We start from the raw sequence: 16,862 nt of genomic DNA, 5'->3' as shown, positions 1-16,862 counted from the left end.
CGTAAGTCCTTCCTGTTCAACAGAAGAAAGTTAAATAACAATCTTAGGATTGTTTTTTGTGCTTAGGAATATATTTATTAACTCACTGATTCTTGAGTTTGAGGGTCTGAGATTTTGCTTGTATGATTAAGTTCACCATTATCACTTTGTATAGGGTGCTTTTTGTCTCTGTGTTTATCTGATTTATGTAATACAGTAATTGCTAAATATCTTTCTTGGTTATTTTTCTTATCATCATTGGTGGAAAATGATAAATTCTGAATTCTCAGCTGTGTCAACAAAAGCTAAAACAGTCTACACAGAGATGGTGTTTCTACAATTCTATAATCAAGGCTCCATGAGGTATCGTACATTTATTAAAGGGTTTAGTGATCCATTCAGTAACTGTAACAATGTTACTCTTTTTTAAATTTTTAAAAAAGCAAAATTTTGTTTTCTGGAAGACTTAAAAAAAAAAAAGTCATGAACTAGCAATCATTACAAACAGTTTATTCAAAAATAAAGTTAAAAACTAAATTTGGGTTCCTGATGGTAAACTGTGAGTTAAGTCAAGCAAAGAAGACAATACAAATAAGGCAAGATTATTTCAAGGAACTACAGTCTAATGTGTCAGGCAGAGAACAAAGATAATCAGATGATAATGATCTAACAGAGGTTGATACAGGCAATTATATTAAAAATGTTGAGAATCTAAAATTGGATTATAGAAATTCAGACCAAGTTTCAGAAGATCTTGGGAAAAAATATGCAGGAATTAGCAGGATGTGGGGTGGGAGTGAGAGAAAGGTCATGCTAAGCGAAAAATACCAATGTGTGGGATGTGGCAACAGACTGGCTAAAGAGGGAAGGGCAAGAACACACTAAATTATGGAATTTATTATAAAAGCAACAGAGAATCACCAAGAAACTTTTACCAAAAGAATGACAAGCAAGGATTTGTGCTTTGGAAAGAATACTCTGGGAATAGTCAACAGGGCATGGAGGTAGAGGAAACTACTCAGGAAAATATGAAAAGAGAAAGAAGGAGTCTAGGATGACTCCCAAGTTTTTGCCTTTAGTATCTGGATTTTATTCAGCAAAATAAGAGAAGAGAGTGAGAAGCAAATCTGCGGGAAAGGTAACATGCTTTGACATGTGATGTTATCTCCACCTCTCTAAATATTCTCTTTTTAGAATAAAATCAATACCATTCTTCTAAGATTAAATCTAGCTGCAGATACCTAAGAGAAATCAATTTCTATATTATTAAATACTATGTAATAGCACAAAGAAATAGTTTCAATAACATTAATTTTGGCAGATGAATCAGTAAACCAGTGTTGTGGTCTAGATTTAATACTAGGTAAATTATTAATCTTATGGTGCTTACGTTTCTTAATTACAGAGTAGGAAAGCTGAACTTTATCAGAGGCTAAAGGCAAACTAGAAGACTGTGGGGCAAATCTAATTTGAAGAAATGTTTTATTTGTCTCACACAGTGACTAAAAAAATGATTCTGAATAAGCCTGTGAACATTTAAAAATCAAGAGATTTTACCTAAAATTCTGGATTGTTGGCTTTTCTAAATTGGAAACTCTGTTATCACATTATTCTGTAACAACAACTAACTGGAGGTGGGTATTCACTGCCCCCTTTTGGTGGCCAAGAATTGTCCTGTTCGCCAGTCTCTGCCGGGCCCCTGCAGACACTTGAGTTCATAACATCTGAACTAGATGATTAATAAGAATATGAAAAAGTCTTTACCAGCGATATCTGGAACCATATACAAGGTCTGTAATTCTCTGGCCTCGCCAGTCTCTGACAGGCCCCTGCAGACACTTGAGTTCATAACATCTGAACTAGATGATTAATAAGAGTATGAAAAAGTCTTTACCAGCAATGTCTGGAACTATATACAAGGTCTGTAATTCTCTGGCCTCGTCCATTAGGGCCATGATATGCACATAAAAAACTGTTTCAAAAATGTCTTTTATGGACTCACTGAGCATAATGGTCATGACTACAGACAAAACAAGATATACCTTCAGGCTGATGGCGGGCATGTGGGACCACAAGCCAGAACCATCCAGTGGGCCCTTCCTGAGTTTCTGACCCACATAAATCACCAGAGAGAATGTTGTTGTTTCATGTCATTCAATTTTAACATCATTTTTGATATGGCAAAAGATTATTGAAACAGAGAGTAGCTTATATCCAATCTAAAGCTATGGCCTATCGGATGCTATGCTGTAATACCCTACTGCAGCCCAAGACTTTAATAAAATCTCCTACATATAACAGGATAATAATGGTTATTAGAGTAAGTTTCAAGGTGGAAAAATGTTCATATTTTTAAAAAGATACAAAACTGTGTACAAACTGAGATTACAATTATGTAAAAATCTCACATGCATTAAAAAATAGAAAAAGGACATACATCAAAAGCTAACGTTATGTTAATTAAGGGGATCCAAGAGATTTTTTTTTTAATTTTCCTTTTCTAATTTCTCAATTTCATGGTCAAAACCTGCATTTAATATAGAAGGTATTGTACAAACTTTGTAATTTTAAGACAGCTCTTTTTTCTAAAAGATTAATAGCCCTCATTTAAAAAACAGTATCCCATTTTATAATCAGTTTACTGGAACCACCAAGTTTTACCTGCTTATCTCACAAGCCACTCGTCCTTTCATCTCTATGACATCAGAAGAGGTAGCAAATCCCAATCTCCTTAAAACACGTTTGCGGCATCTGAGCTCGTCCATTTGTAGGACTGTTCTTGCTTTCTTTAGTTCTCGCTTTGCAGATTTAATATCTATTGCAATCTAAGGCAGATAAAAGTATAAAGGGAAGTTCAATAATAAAGTGAACAAAGTAAAATGGGATTTACTTATGACCTGAAAAAATATTTTATAAGGACACCTTACAACATACTTCTCTTTCAAAGCTTTAATGGTGTGAGGCGGAATATAGGAGTTTCTTACTTTCCCAGGATATTACACAAGAAGAACATGTATCTGGTTATTAAATACTAGCGAAAGTGTTAAATATATGGAAAATATAAAATGTCCATCTGAAAAATTTGAGGCAGAGTAAGATTTAGGAGTTGTGAAAAGCTAAAGAAGTTGGGCAATAGAGCATGGCTCTTGCTTAAATAAGGAGGGGAATGAGTTGGATAGCCATCAACTAGATGAGGTAACCATCAGGAGGTAGAAAAAGTCAGTGGTAAATTAAGAGAGGCTCTTCCAATACAGGATTCATTTGATAATCATGCGGGGGTAGCTTAGGGAACAGGGAAAGAAAGATGAGGGTATATGAATCTTATCTCTTGACTACCTATGATGCTCTGAAGTGTTCCTTCTCTGTCCTCAAATGGTATCACAAATCTACTTAAGCTGTAAATGGCTTTAGCAAAGAGAATAGGTCTGTATTCTATAGACAGAGATAAAAGCTGAAAAGAAAAATATATGTTGAGGCCATCCTTTAGAATAGATGAGTTTTAAAATTCAGTTAATTAAATAAATATTACATTTGTTCAACTGTGATGAGAATAGGATAGCACAATAGCAAGAAAACACAGGGATCCTGAAATGGAGACCTGAAGTTCAGAAAAACACTGACAGGAAGTAAAATTTAGGGATTGAGAAGTTGAAATCCAAAGACTCTGGAATTTTGCAGACAATATACTAAGCTTCAGTTGAGGAGTAAAAATTAGAAAGCCAATGATGGTAGTCAGAAACATATTTATTGATAGCCAACTATGTACCCTATTTACAGTGTTACATTATTTCATTTAATTCTTATAGCAATCATATACGGTAGGTAACTAATATTAAACTATTTTAACTAATTTAACTAATATTAAATTTGGATTTTACAAAGATGAGAAAATGGAAGCAGAGAGACTGCTAAGTAAACTGGCCAAGATCACGGAGTTAGTGAGTGATGAAGATGGGGTTCAAATCCAGGCTATCAGACTTTAGAATCTAAGCACGTAGCGATTATTGATAGTTCTATGAACAGGTGTGCTGTCATAATGCTCTCAGGATAAGAAGCAATGTTTCCTATGCTAAACAAATCTATGCTACCTAGCATGATTTATCAGGCCTATCAGAAAAAAACTTTTTCTAAAGTTTCTTTAAGAATGCTCAGATGAAGACAGCAGAAGACAGTATTAATTACGAAGGCATATAAAGCTTGCTAGTTAGGAGAAGAGAGTTCACTATTTAAGATTTTCTTTTCTCAATAATTTTTATTGAAATATATTTTGGGTATACTGAGTTAAACAAAAATATTATTAAAATTAATTTCACCTGTTTCTTTCCACTTTTTAATGTAGCTACTAAAGAATTTAAATTACATATGTGGCTTACATTGTATTTCTATTGGATGCTGTTCTAGATGTTTTTCTACACATTTTAAAAGAACAGACATCCATGTCTGTAAGTGCATGGATACACAGGCATCGGGGCTTCCTCCCACAAAACTGAGACCAGCTTCCTTTTCCACTGAATATATTAGGACTTCTTTTCCAAAGACTACGTATAAGTCTATCTCATTCTTTTTAATGGCCATGTAGATTTCCATTGTGTGATATGCACCATTCATATATCTAATTCTCTACTGATGAAACACGAAGATTGTTTTTTCAAACAATGTTACAAGAACATGTTTGTACTGCCTCTTTACAGTCTCAATTCCTAGAGGTGGGAAAGCTGGGTCAGGAGGTGTGAGCACTTAAAATATTGACAGTTGAGTGGTCAGACTTTGAAGGCTTCTCAGGCAGGGAAAAAGGATGTGAAATTTATCCTGCACTCACTAGGCAATCAAGAGACTTGTTTTTTTCCCTAAATTGTTAACTCTTCATAGGTTTCTTTCATTAAAAATTCAATATAAGTACCTCATAGACAATTGGGGAGAAGGGACCCTACTATAATCTCACTGCCCAGAAACAACCACTTAAGGTTTTCCTCTTAGTCTTTTTGGTGCATGTTTTTATTTTTGCTAAATTGTAGCAAAACAATTATGCACCTGCATAAGCATTTTTCCAAGTACTGCAGAGTCTGCATAACAAGTTTATTTAGCCAGTCCCTCAACCAGACATTAGGGCCTTTGTCAGTTATATTTGAGCAGCTCAGATAATGCCCCTCTGTGTGGCTTCCAACTACCTCCTCCATGAAAGCTTTCCAATCACCACTGAACCAAGCTCAAGTCTCTCTGTTCTCATGTTGTGGGATGTTGTGGGATGGTTCACAGTGACTCTTTGGTGGCTATGTAATGTAGGAAGTAACAACTAGAATCAGGGAGGGAGATGCTGCAATGGTCCTGGTGAGAAATGGCAAGCCACGGTCATAACTGAATATACCTATGGAAGTTACTAACGCTTTTTGTGTCCCGGTTTCCTCATCTTGAGAAGTACCTTCATGGTGGGCCAGAGCACAGTGAACGTGTTCATCAAGAACACAGCTGCTGTGCCCCACATGGCACAGGGCCACATTATGTTAGTTCACAAAAATCTGAAAGGGAGAGTAAAACTAGAACTAAACACATTACTCTATAACGTCAAGAAGTTTCTACTCATATATTTATTCAATAAACACTAGGCATCCACTTTATAAAGACAGCTCATTATGGGAGATATGGGAGAGTACAAATAAGCTAAAATAAAACACTTGACCCTAAGAAGTTTAAAATCTAATTTGTGAGAAAGGAAGACAAATGAGATAAAAGTGGCATGTGATAAAAGTTGAAAAGCATAATAGCAAGGAGTTATAAGCTTCAAGGAACAAGTGACATTATATAGTACAAAACATTCCAGTTGAAACATATAGTGGAAAAGAATGTGTTCACTTCAAAAAGCTTTTTCTAAATTCATTATTCAGAATGGCTGTAAGAATGCTTTTTCTGGTTAGAGATTACCGCTAACTACCGTAAAGAGCTAAACTACTACAACAAAAAACACAGACAATAACAAGTACTGGTGAGAACATGGAGAAATTAGAACTGTCATATATTGCAGGTGAGAATGTAAAGTTGTAAAGTGGTGCACCCACTTTGGACAACAGTTTGGCAGTTTCTCAAAAAGTTAAACAGAATTACTATATAACCCAGAAATTCTACCCAATTCCACCTAAGAGAAATGAAAACACATATCCACACAAAAACTTAGACACAACTGTTCATAGCAGCATCATTCATAATAGCCAAAAAGTGGAAAACCCCAAATGTCCATCAACAGATGAATAGTTAAACAAAACGTGGTATAGCATACAATGGAGTATTTTTCAGCCATAAAAAGTTGAGTAAAGTACTAATTGAGAATACAACATGAGTGAACCTTGAAGACATTATGCTAAGTGGAAGAAGGCTGACACAAAAGGCCTCGTATTGTATGACTTTCTATGAAATCTCCAGAACAGGCAAATCCATACAGGCAGAAAGCAGATTTGTAATTGCCAGGGTAGGGAAATGGGCAGTGACTGCTAATTGGTATGAGTTTTTTTGGGGGGTGGAGAAAATGTTCTGGAGGTATTAGGTCGTAGTTATGGTTGCAGGTAGCTGTGAATATACAAAAAAAAAAAAAAACAAACAACAACACTGAACTGTATGCTTTAAAACTGTATGCTGTGAATATTATGATACGTGAATTATATCTCATAAAAAAATACTGTTAAAAAAAACCTCATCAAATGCCAAACTACAGTAAAATGATTGTCATCTTGTCTTGCTAAGAATCGATAGTTTACTTGACAGATAGCTAGTTTCCTTTTTTAGCTGATGAAACCAATAGGAAAAGAAAATGAAAAATACATTCATTTATTTAGTGAAATACATAGAATTCTATAAAGTAAGTTTCTGCCATACCTGTGCTTTTTTCTCACAAAGTGTATACACAGTTTCCAAATTTGGATCATTGTGAAGTGGATGAGAATACATTCGATGCTCAAAGGCCTCTACTTTCTGGATGACTTTTTTCAGCCCCTGATCTTGAATACCCATATCATCAATAGGATCTAATAAGGGAACACCATCAGGAAAACGTTTCTGAACTTCCTGAAACAAAATATTTAAAATTAATTTTTCATCTTACAGACAAAATTAGTTAAAACTAAACTAAATCAGTATTAATTCTTGTTTTTTTTCCTATGCAGACAAAAATAAAAAGACTGCTACATGTATATGTTTTTGTCTTTCCACTTAAATTTGAGTGCTTTTTTCCCATTGAATGTTTTTGAAAACTCCTTTTAAATCATTGTACTATGATTTACTGATACATGGATGTATTATAATTTACTAAAAATTCTAGTATTTAGAGTTTAATAGTTCTGGATGTGGCACAGCTCACTGATAAATCCATTATCATATATTTGGGTTGTTAAAACTTGTCATCATACATCATTCTGTAGTAAACATCAACTTTCTGATTATTTCCTTGGAGCTGATTCCTAAGGAGGGCACAACTGAGTTGAAAGATGAAAATTTTTTAAAGCGTCCAGATCCCTATTGCTAATTTAAAAAAAAAAAAAAAGATTTAACTGTTAAACACAATAAGCACATGCGATCAGAGAAGGGATAGTTCACATTAGGCTGGTATCCCCCTGGAAGACTTTCAGGGTTTTGGATAGGCTTTAAAGATAGGATTTGGCCAGTTCATAATTAAAAGATAGATGATGATGATAGATAGATAAATATGTAATTTTTTTAAAAAAAGGTTATCCACATAAAAATTTTGTAAGACTGTCACCTATAGACCACAGCTTAAAAATTCCTACTCTACACTGAAAGCATCCTGTTCATTTATCTTTGTTTTCTCAGATTCCAGTATAGAGCTTCCAATGCAGAGTAAATGCTAATTCAAATGTTTACTGACTAAAGTTCCTTTTTGTTTTCCTACTTGAAAATAAAATTTTCTAGAAAGTCAATTTTTTAAAATCAAATATAGAACTATTTCATCCATTTATTAACTATACTAAAAATGGTTAAAGTCCTGGCACATGATTTTATACATAAAACTTTTAATACAGTCTGTAGTTGTTTTCACTCATAACAAATAAAGCAAAACATATTTAGCATTTAATAGTGGACAGTTTTCCTTTGTGACCCCTCTTTTAGCAACTCACTTTGTTAGTAGATTCAAAGAGAGAACAATCTATACGAAGATCTGCTGCCACTATTTTTATTTTAAAAAACTGCCACTATTGGTTGTGTTTATAGATTTTCTGAAAGAAAGTAATATATTTAAAAGCATTTCAGTTGTCTCATTAGAAACCCTATTTATATGTACATAAAACTTATATTTGATAAAATTAGCACATATACCTGTATTGATTTTAAAACACTCTGTCTATTGTCCACTGGTCGAAGGTCTTTTGGAATATAAAGCCTAACACTGCTGATGGCAGACAGGAGATGCACCAAAACTGGAACAACCTACCAACAAACAGTTATAACAACATTACAATTAAAATTGCACGTTTTCAAATTCTACCATTTCCTAAGTTTAGTTTGAATACTTAAAAGGAAGCTGCATTTACAATATGTGACAGGTATAAGTAGAAAATAATCACTGTGGAAACTTTTTTCTTAGTAGAGACTATACCTTAAAAATGAAAACTAATCCAAACCTCTAAATAATAGGCAAATCAATGGTACATAAAAATACACTTCTCTCAATACAGAATCCATACTTTATTCATTTTTGCTTCCTCAGTATTTGCCACTTTTTGAATACCTGAAAGTACTACTAGCACTACAAAGGAAGGTAAGACTCCTCCTTAGGTTCAAACAACCAACCAAGGTTCAAGTAAGCTCTAGATAGGCTGGAAGGGAGATGGAAAAAAAGTGTTTCAAGTTGAGAAAACAGTCTATTCCACTAGACATGGTCTTCAGGATCACCTATCTTCAAACTTTCTCCTATGCTTTCTCTTGACAATACCCTTCTCTCACCATCAAATATGCCATTTTGCTTCCTTTAAATATACTTCCTTTAAATTTAGAAGGCCTCTATAAACTAAGAATAGGTTAACATTTTCATAAGTCAAAGCTCGTCAGTATATTGGTTTTCTACAGCTACCTTTGGATGATCTCCATTGAAAAAGCAATTGTCATTGGCTTGCTGATAATAAATATATTCATAGTTTTTTAGTGAAGAAAATGGTAGAATTGCTGAGTCTGGGTTTTACAGTCAAGAGTGACTGGGTTTGAATTCAGTTAGCTGTGTGAGCTTCAGCAAGTCACCTAACCTTTTTTTAAGCTTTAGTTTCCCCATTTTAGAAATGGGGATAAAATTAGATCTATTTCATTAAACTACTGTGAGAATTCAATGAAACAATGCATGTACAAAATATTTTCAAATAGTTTCTAAACACCTTTAAAAATGTAATTTAATGTAATAAATATAAGTGTCAACAAATCTGCATATACCAATGATAAAATAGCAGGGATGATACTCAAATGTGAAAGGTGTATTTGTTTTGAGTGTTAATAAGTGAGATAGATGGAGACTGAAAAACTGGCTTTGGCAGTGTTTAAAGGGGACAACTACAACCTTCCATTGGAAAACAACTGAATAAAAACAATACAATAAACAGTCCATTGTTATTTTCTCAGCTAGATTTTCCAACTGTTAACAGTTTGCAGTATGTACCTTTTTTCTCTCTAAATAAGAATTTAGGGTTTTTTTCTTTCTTCTTGCTTTCCTTTTTCCTCCTCCTTTTTTAAGCATTTGAAATTAATTTGCAGACATGCCACTTCACCTCACCAGCAAATACTTCTGCATGTATATTTTAAGTATAAGCACATTCTCATGCACAGCCACATTATGAGCATAAAAATTTAAACACAATATCTAATAGAGTCCACAGTCAAATTTCCCCAACTGACCCAATAATACCCTTTATAGAATACTACTACTACCACTACTACTGCTACTTCCTTCTCCCCACTACCCCCCCTTTGGATCCAGGATCCAGCCAACGATCATTTATCCCATTTAGTTGTCAGGTCTCTTTACTGTTCTTTAATCTAGAATACACCCCACCATTTTTGTTCTTTTATGGTACTGACATTTTCATGTAATTCAAATTTACAGAAAAGTTGCAAGAATTTGATAACAAGCTCCCATATACCTTTATTCAGATTCACCAATTATTTACATTTTGACCCATTTGCTTTTATCATTCTCTCTAAACACACACACACACACACACACACACGCACGCACAGTAAGTATTAAGAGGGAAATTTAATGTTGATACAATGATATTCTCTGTTTTCCAGTCCATATTAAAATTTCATCTATTTTCCCAATAATGTCTTTTATAGCATCCTCTTTTCCCCCCACCACTCCACAGATCCAAACTAGGATCACACAATGATTTTAATTGTAGTATTTCTTTATTCTCCTTTAATGTTCCTCAGTTTTTCTGTGACTCTCAAGACATTGGCATTTTTTAATACTATAGGCTAGTTATTTTGTAGAATGATCCACAATTTTGGTTTGTCTAATGGTGAGGAATCATCAGCTTCAGGTTATGAATTTTTGGCAGAAGTGATTTTATTTTAGTCGTCTTCATCCATTGAGCAGCATTACTGGTGACAGTAACTTTGACCCCTTGATCAAAGTGGTAACTGTTTGCATTCTCGATAGTAAAGTTATTACTTTGCCCTTTACAATTAGTAAGAAATTTGTGGGGTACATTATTTACTTTGTAAATTTCCCATTCCTTATTAAACTTTCAACTCACTTATTTTATTTTTAGCATCCACGAATTATTCTTGCCTGAGTGAATTATTTATGGTAGTTGCCCAATGGTGACTTTTTAAACATCAGAGAGAAGTAAACATCTTACTTCTATCTATCTATCTATCTATCTATCTATCTATCTATCTATCTATCTATCTATCTATCTATCTATCTATCTCAGTTTGGACTTGTGGATTCTTATTTTGTTTTTATTTGGTTATAATCCTTTACTGTTATTATTTTTATTCTCAAACTGTAAAATTCATTTTTAAATAAGACATTATGTGGCTGAATTTGCTTTTGAACCACCAGTTTGTGACCTATACAAATCCTAGATGCACTGTCTGGCTGGAGAGAGAAGACTAAAAGAGGACATAAAAAATAATCACTAATGTACTAGGTAGCTAACACCCAGAGGGAGAGACGCACAACTTTTCTGCACTGAGGTCCATGTACATAATCAAAAATGGCCAAAAAAACCCCCCAGCATTTGGCTTTAAAGAGCAAGTATATGCGTTGTGTAATTGTAGTTGAATTCATTATGCACAAGTATTTGATAATTTCCTTGACATAAAGACTATTCTGTGAAGACTTGAATCAGAAGGAAGACAGAAAGTGCCCAATTTCTAATGCTGCTTCCCATAATAAACTCCCACCCAAGAAATTATGACAGGAAAGAGATTACACAGACCCTTCTACAAATGTCTCAAGTACAGGACAGAGATCCTAAGACTTAAGTTTTGTAAATAAGCTCAATGCTTAAAAACCAACTGAATAGGTGCTATGAAATTATAAACCTGTACATTCCAAGGGATTTGAAAACATGTAATATTTGCATAGCACAGTTTATTCAACTTTTTAAACCTAATAACATTTATAAAGTAATTTAGAATGCAGGTTTATCATGATGCAACATTGGTCTATATAAAGCCAAATAATCATGTGATTAGTTTTTGGAAACTTGTTAGAATAGCAATACTAGGAAGTATTTTTACTTAGACATTTTGAATCTTTGCAAGTTTGCCATAAATCAATTTCCCCTTTTAAGTAAGCAAATAAGGTAGATAATATGAGAAGTCAGTAAGTTTTAAGTCAATACATGCAATTTCACAAGACTATTAGCTAAAACAGAATGATTTTTAAATTTTTTATCCAAACAAAAGATGTTTCTGAACCCACTGAATTTTAACCAAGTCAAGGAAAGTTATTTAAACCAATGTGTTTTTTTATTAAATTTGAGATTTTAAAAAATTGATCAGCGCGCCTTGATCTAATTTTCTCTCCAAAACTGGAAATCAATCAAACGTTTACAGCAATCCAAGGAGGATTTAACCAAGAAAAAAGGGCTGACTTTCAGTAAGAATAGAAAGCTTTGTGGTATTTTAATTTACCCTACTCCCTTCTTCACTCCCCTCTTTACTAGTAGCCTTGGAAACCAACAGCCTGAAATCACAGTGAAAATCTGATTGGCACTCACTAGAAAGGACAAAACAGAGTTGGAACTACTTCAAAGCCCCATTCCCAGAGAACTGTCATTATTTCACCTGTCTGGTGGGTCCCTAGAAGATTCCATCAACATGGCTGTCTTTATTTGACCTAACTCAGTGCTTGCCAGGGCAAATGACCTTTTCCCTGGGGCCTTTGTTAAAAATAAGAGGCAACTATTTAACATCATGGCTTCCCAAGATAATGAATAACAGTGAGGTCAAATAACAGTGAGGTCAAATAACAGGTTAAACAAAAAGCTTACAAGGAAAAGCTGGGGAGTAAAATGTCCAGAGGAAGATTTGAAAGATTCAGACCCATTCCTAGGAACCTACATGCATGTGTTCGTCCTCAAGAAAGAACTGAGAAGGCTCTAAGCTCTTACCTCTGGCTGACCTTGAAACTGTGCACACAGGAAATGAAGGCTAAGGCAGTGTTGTCAACTGTCTGGCTGAATGTTAAAGGTACGTTGCAATACGCATGAAGAGACTGGTAGACTTAATGGGTCCTAGGCATTTAAGGAAGTCTAATTATTATGACCACTAAGCTAACCAAGCAGACTTCAGTGGCCATGCAAAACAAAACATACAGACCTAATAATTGAGAAAAGTCTACTAAACAAACAACTGTAACAAATAGCTACTAGAATAAACTCTGGGGGAAAAGAGGGAAATTTTGATTTCCAGAGCTGCCACATTATATTCTTTAAAATGTGCAGTTTCAACAAAAAAATTACAAGACACACAATAAAACAAAGTATGGTCCATACACAGGGAAAAACAGCAGTTAACAGAAACTGTCTCTGAGCAAGGTGAGACTTAATAGAGTTTAAATCAGCGATTGGTTCAAAGTTTATCCAAAAAGTATCTGCTTTCAATTTATAATAGTACACTTATGACAAACTTCAAAAGTGACAAAACTGTTAAGTTTCATTCCATCACAACTATTTAAGGGTTTATCTTGATTCTCAAGTAGTTATATATCATAAATGTGTAATTGTGATCTGTAATCTTCTATTCCATGTCCCTTTATAGATATTTTTATCTAATACAGAATGATTTTAGTGAGTTTTTTGCCTACAAAAACAAAACATAAATCACTTATCTAGACCCTGAAATTATGGTTTTCTTCCTGACACTGAGTCTCACTTCAGTGTTATGAAGTGGCTGTGATAAAGGGCAGGGATCAGGCCTGCAGGTTAGCTCAGATGGTTAGAGCGCGGTGCTCATAATACCAAGATTGCTGGTTTGATCCCCACATGGGCCACTGTGAGCTGCGCCCTCCACAACTAGATTGAAAACAACTACTTGACTTGGAGCTAAGGGGTCCTGGAAAAACACACTTAAAAAAAAAAAAAGGGGGCAGGGGTCAGACACACTTGAGGCTGGCAACGCAACAGTGAGAAAACTGCAAGCAATCTTTAGAACATAGTAGAAAAGTGTTAACATCTACTAATCATCTGTAATCCCAAACTGGCTATATTCTAAGCCATTTTATTTTTCTGGAGTATTCATCTCATAGGTAAAGGAAAAGTCACTTTAGAAAGCAGTCTTGTACAAAAGCTGACAAAAAGCTAAATTTGCTGTCTCACACATACAAAAAGTTAGGAAAAGGAAAGATGACTATGGAAATTCCACTTTCTCCTCATATCTCATGCAAAGAAAGTCTGGTTCAAAACTACCCTTAAGAGTGCTACACAATCACTGAAGTTGAGAGAGGAAATTTCCTTATAAACTACCTATGGAACTATTTCCCTATGTCCAGGAGTCCACAGAAGATAGTAATTTACAAAAGCAAATAATATTATATACATATTCCATTTCTTAAGGTATAGTCCTCTGGTTTTTTTTTTTATGCCTTTGTCACTCAACCATACAGAACAAAACAACTTAAGAATTCTTTTTAAAGAGGGATATTTCATATTCTACATGTGGCTTCCACAGCTGGGAATGCAATTCTTGTCTGAAAAAACTTCTAATATTCCTATAAGTTTGTTCAATTTCTCACTATTTCTTTTATAAAGCCTTCTTTACTAATTCCCTCCCCCCACACACACTCTATCCTCAGTTAGAGGATTCATCTTTGATGTTCACCTAGCTCCTTGAGCACAAAATGCTACCCCCATAAGTTGTAAGGCCCTTTTGAAGTCAGAGTCTATACACATAAATCACGCTAATGCATTCCCCCTTAATTTCCACAGCAGCGTACACTAAAGTAAACTCAATAAAAAAGTGTTATAGAACTGCTATATGTTAATTATACTTAAGAAAAAAATATCATAGGAACAGGAAAAAAGACAGTTTTCGCACAGTCCCGTAAAAGCTTCCTTATAGAGGCTATGTATTAAACTGGACCACGTCATGATTATTCAGTACAGCAGGTCCTCAAAAATGTCCTTTCATTCAACATCGTTTCATTATAACATTGATTAGGTGCTGTAGGAATTTAACTCTTATTTACATCAATTAGCCTATGGTAAAATTGGTTTTGTTATATTTCATTTCACTTAAAGTTACAGAACTTATCAACAACATTAAGTGAGGACTTACTATATATACTGCAAAGCATCTCAGTATCTTTAAATTAAACTGACATACCTGCTAGACTTATGAAAATTTGGGCCTCGAACACAGACCACACACAGGTTTCACCTAAAGTGGTAACTCCAATGAATTAGTCATTAGATCACTTTCTTGGAAAAAGAGTTAAAGCTCTGAGTGTGAAAGATTTATCACCACGACTTATCATCAACGTCTAACATGAAAGGAGAATGTTGGGATGTGTCCCAAATATTTGCCATCCCAAGTTGCAGTAACTTCAAAGGTCCCCTTGGGTACAATGTATATATGACAAATTGTGGGAGTTTTAGCCTCATTTATAGTTAAGCAGTCAATCAGTAAAATACATATTGGGGGAAAAAATCATATTAAGTTTCATCGATGGTGGAATCTGGAGAAGACAAAATTAGAAGACTGAGGAACAGAGGTTGGTCTTCAGAACAATAATAATTCTAAATATTTTAAAATGTTTAATAATGAACAGTCTTCTTAAATACTGCCCACTCTAAATCTCATAGTCATTTCACTGATTCAAAGGAGCAGCCTATGATGCTGCAATGCCAGATTTTACTTTCTATAAACCAAAGCTTACTGTAACAAATATCGTTACAATATCTCCTAAAAGACAAACCAATACTCCACATATTTCAAGCAATGTTTAAAATAACAAAATTCCAGTGATAATAGCTTTCAAATAGATACTTGGAATCTCTACAATAAAGTTTTACCTATAATTACTTTAATTATTTTAAAATAAGAGACTTTTTATACCAGAGAAATATGGGATCTCATGTGGCAAACTGAATGTTTTTCATTTAAGTAAAAGGACATGGAAATTTTCATAGGAATGTAATAAACAGCATGGATGGACTACAACTGTAGAATAATTTGATCATAAAAAAATAACAAAGCATCTTTATAATGCAGGTAAAATCTAGCTACATGTGAAAATTTAAGTTATTAAATTCCTTTTATCTTTCACTTTGTCATTATTAACCACAATTTGATAAAAGAGCTTAAATCTCACTAACCATCCTACTGATATTTTATTGGCTTTAATATACCTTAAAAATACCTTGAAAACTCTCAATTTAGAAATCAAGACAATATGTTCATTATAATCACATTCAGGAAATTTAGTGATTATAAATAATTCACAAAATATCTGAAATATAAATATAAAAAATAAAGTGCAAACCTGCATCTCTCCTTTCTCATCAGGTTTAGCTGGCTTTGCAGCCTCAGTAGCCGAATTTTTTAAGCTTTCTTTGCTACAACGCAGAAGTACTTCTACTACATATAAAGGATCCAGTTCACCAGAATTAGGCTAGGAAAAAAAAGGAAAGAGAAAAGAAGTTTATTAATTCTTAAAAACAGGCCCTCAAGTTTTAAGTACCATGTGTAAAGCAATGATGCTCTCAGCATTTAGCATTATGACTAGCACATATATGCAGTAAATGTTCATTTCATGAAATGAAGGCTCTCTTCATCCTTCAAAATGCTCCACTGGATAAGAAAAGAGAGAAATCACTTGGTACATATGAATTCAAATATTATGATCACTGTCAACTGTGACATAAAATGCCACTTTAAATTTCTAATGATTAGTTTATAATTTTACTTGATATTATACCAGAATTAGAAAAAGAAACTAAATAATCAGTATCAAAATTAAATCTGTATCTTCAAATCACCCTAATTAAACAACATAAGAAAATGTTGAAAGTATATCATTGCTTAATACAGACACCTTTATAATGTAGTTTCATATCATTTTATTAAATATTCTCTAGGTCTGACTAACCATATCTACACTATAATTTATTTGAGAACGGTGTCTTTCAAACAGTAATAAAACACATTTTTTCTTTAGTAAACATTTTCTCTTTACTTTTTAATTCAATATTTGAATTATCTCTTTTGCATAAAATAGATAAGTTATTTTGATTGAGGGGGACACATGGTAAAGAAGTGACTGGTCCCCACCCTTCGCAGTTTCTATTCAAAAATGAAAAACTGTCAAAGAAATGACAACACATCCTATCTAAAATTTATTTCTGCAATAAACTACCAATTGCTTAACAGTAAAATGTATT

General features: G+C 33.8%; 1 protein-coding gene across 1 annotated transcript in view; it reads right to left on the bottom strand.

Annotated features, from left to right (window-relative positions):
- MTREX (Mtr4 exosome RNA helicase) overlaps positions 1-16,862 on the bottom strand; it is a 74,397-nt gene that overhangs the window by 14,432 nt on the left and 43,103 nt on the right. The window contains exons 19-22 of the mRNA XM_033110509.1: positions 15,965-16,093; positions 8,299-8,409; positions 6,844-7,032; positions 2,641-2,804 (exon numbers count right to left, since the gene is read on the bottom strand). Of these exons, the coding sequence (XP_032966400.1) occupies positions 2,641-2,804; positions 6,844-7,032; positions 8,299-8,409; positions 15,965-16,093 (593 nt within the window). The remainder of the gene's footprint in view (positions 1-2,640; positions 2,805-6,843; positions 7,033-8,298; positions 8,410-15,964; positions 16,094-16,862) is intronic.

Source organism: Rhinolophus ferrumequinum, chromosome 7 (assembly GCF_004115265.2).
Source record: "Rhinolophus ferrumequinum isolate MPI-CBG mRhiFer1 chromosome 7, mRhiFer1_v1.p, whole genome shotgun sequence".
NCBI classification, from domain to species: domain Eukaryota; kingdom Metazoa; phylum Chordata; class Mammalia; order Chiroptera; family Rhinolophidae; genus Rhinolophus; species Rhinolophus ferrumequinum.
Note: the sequence above shows the minus strand (reverse complement) of the source record. Positions and strands in the feature narration are given on the sequence as shown.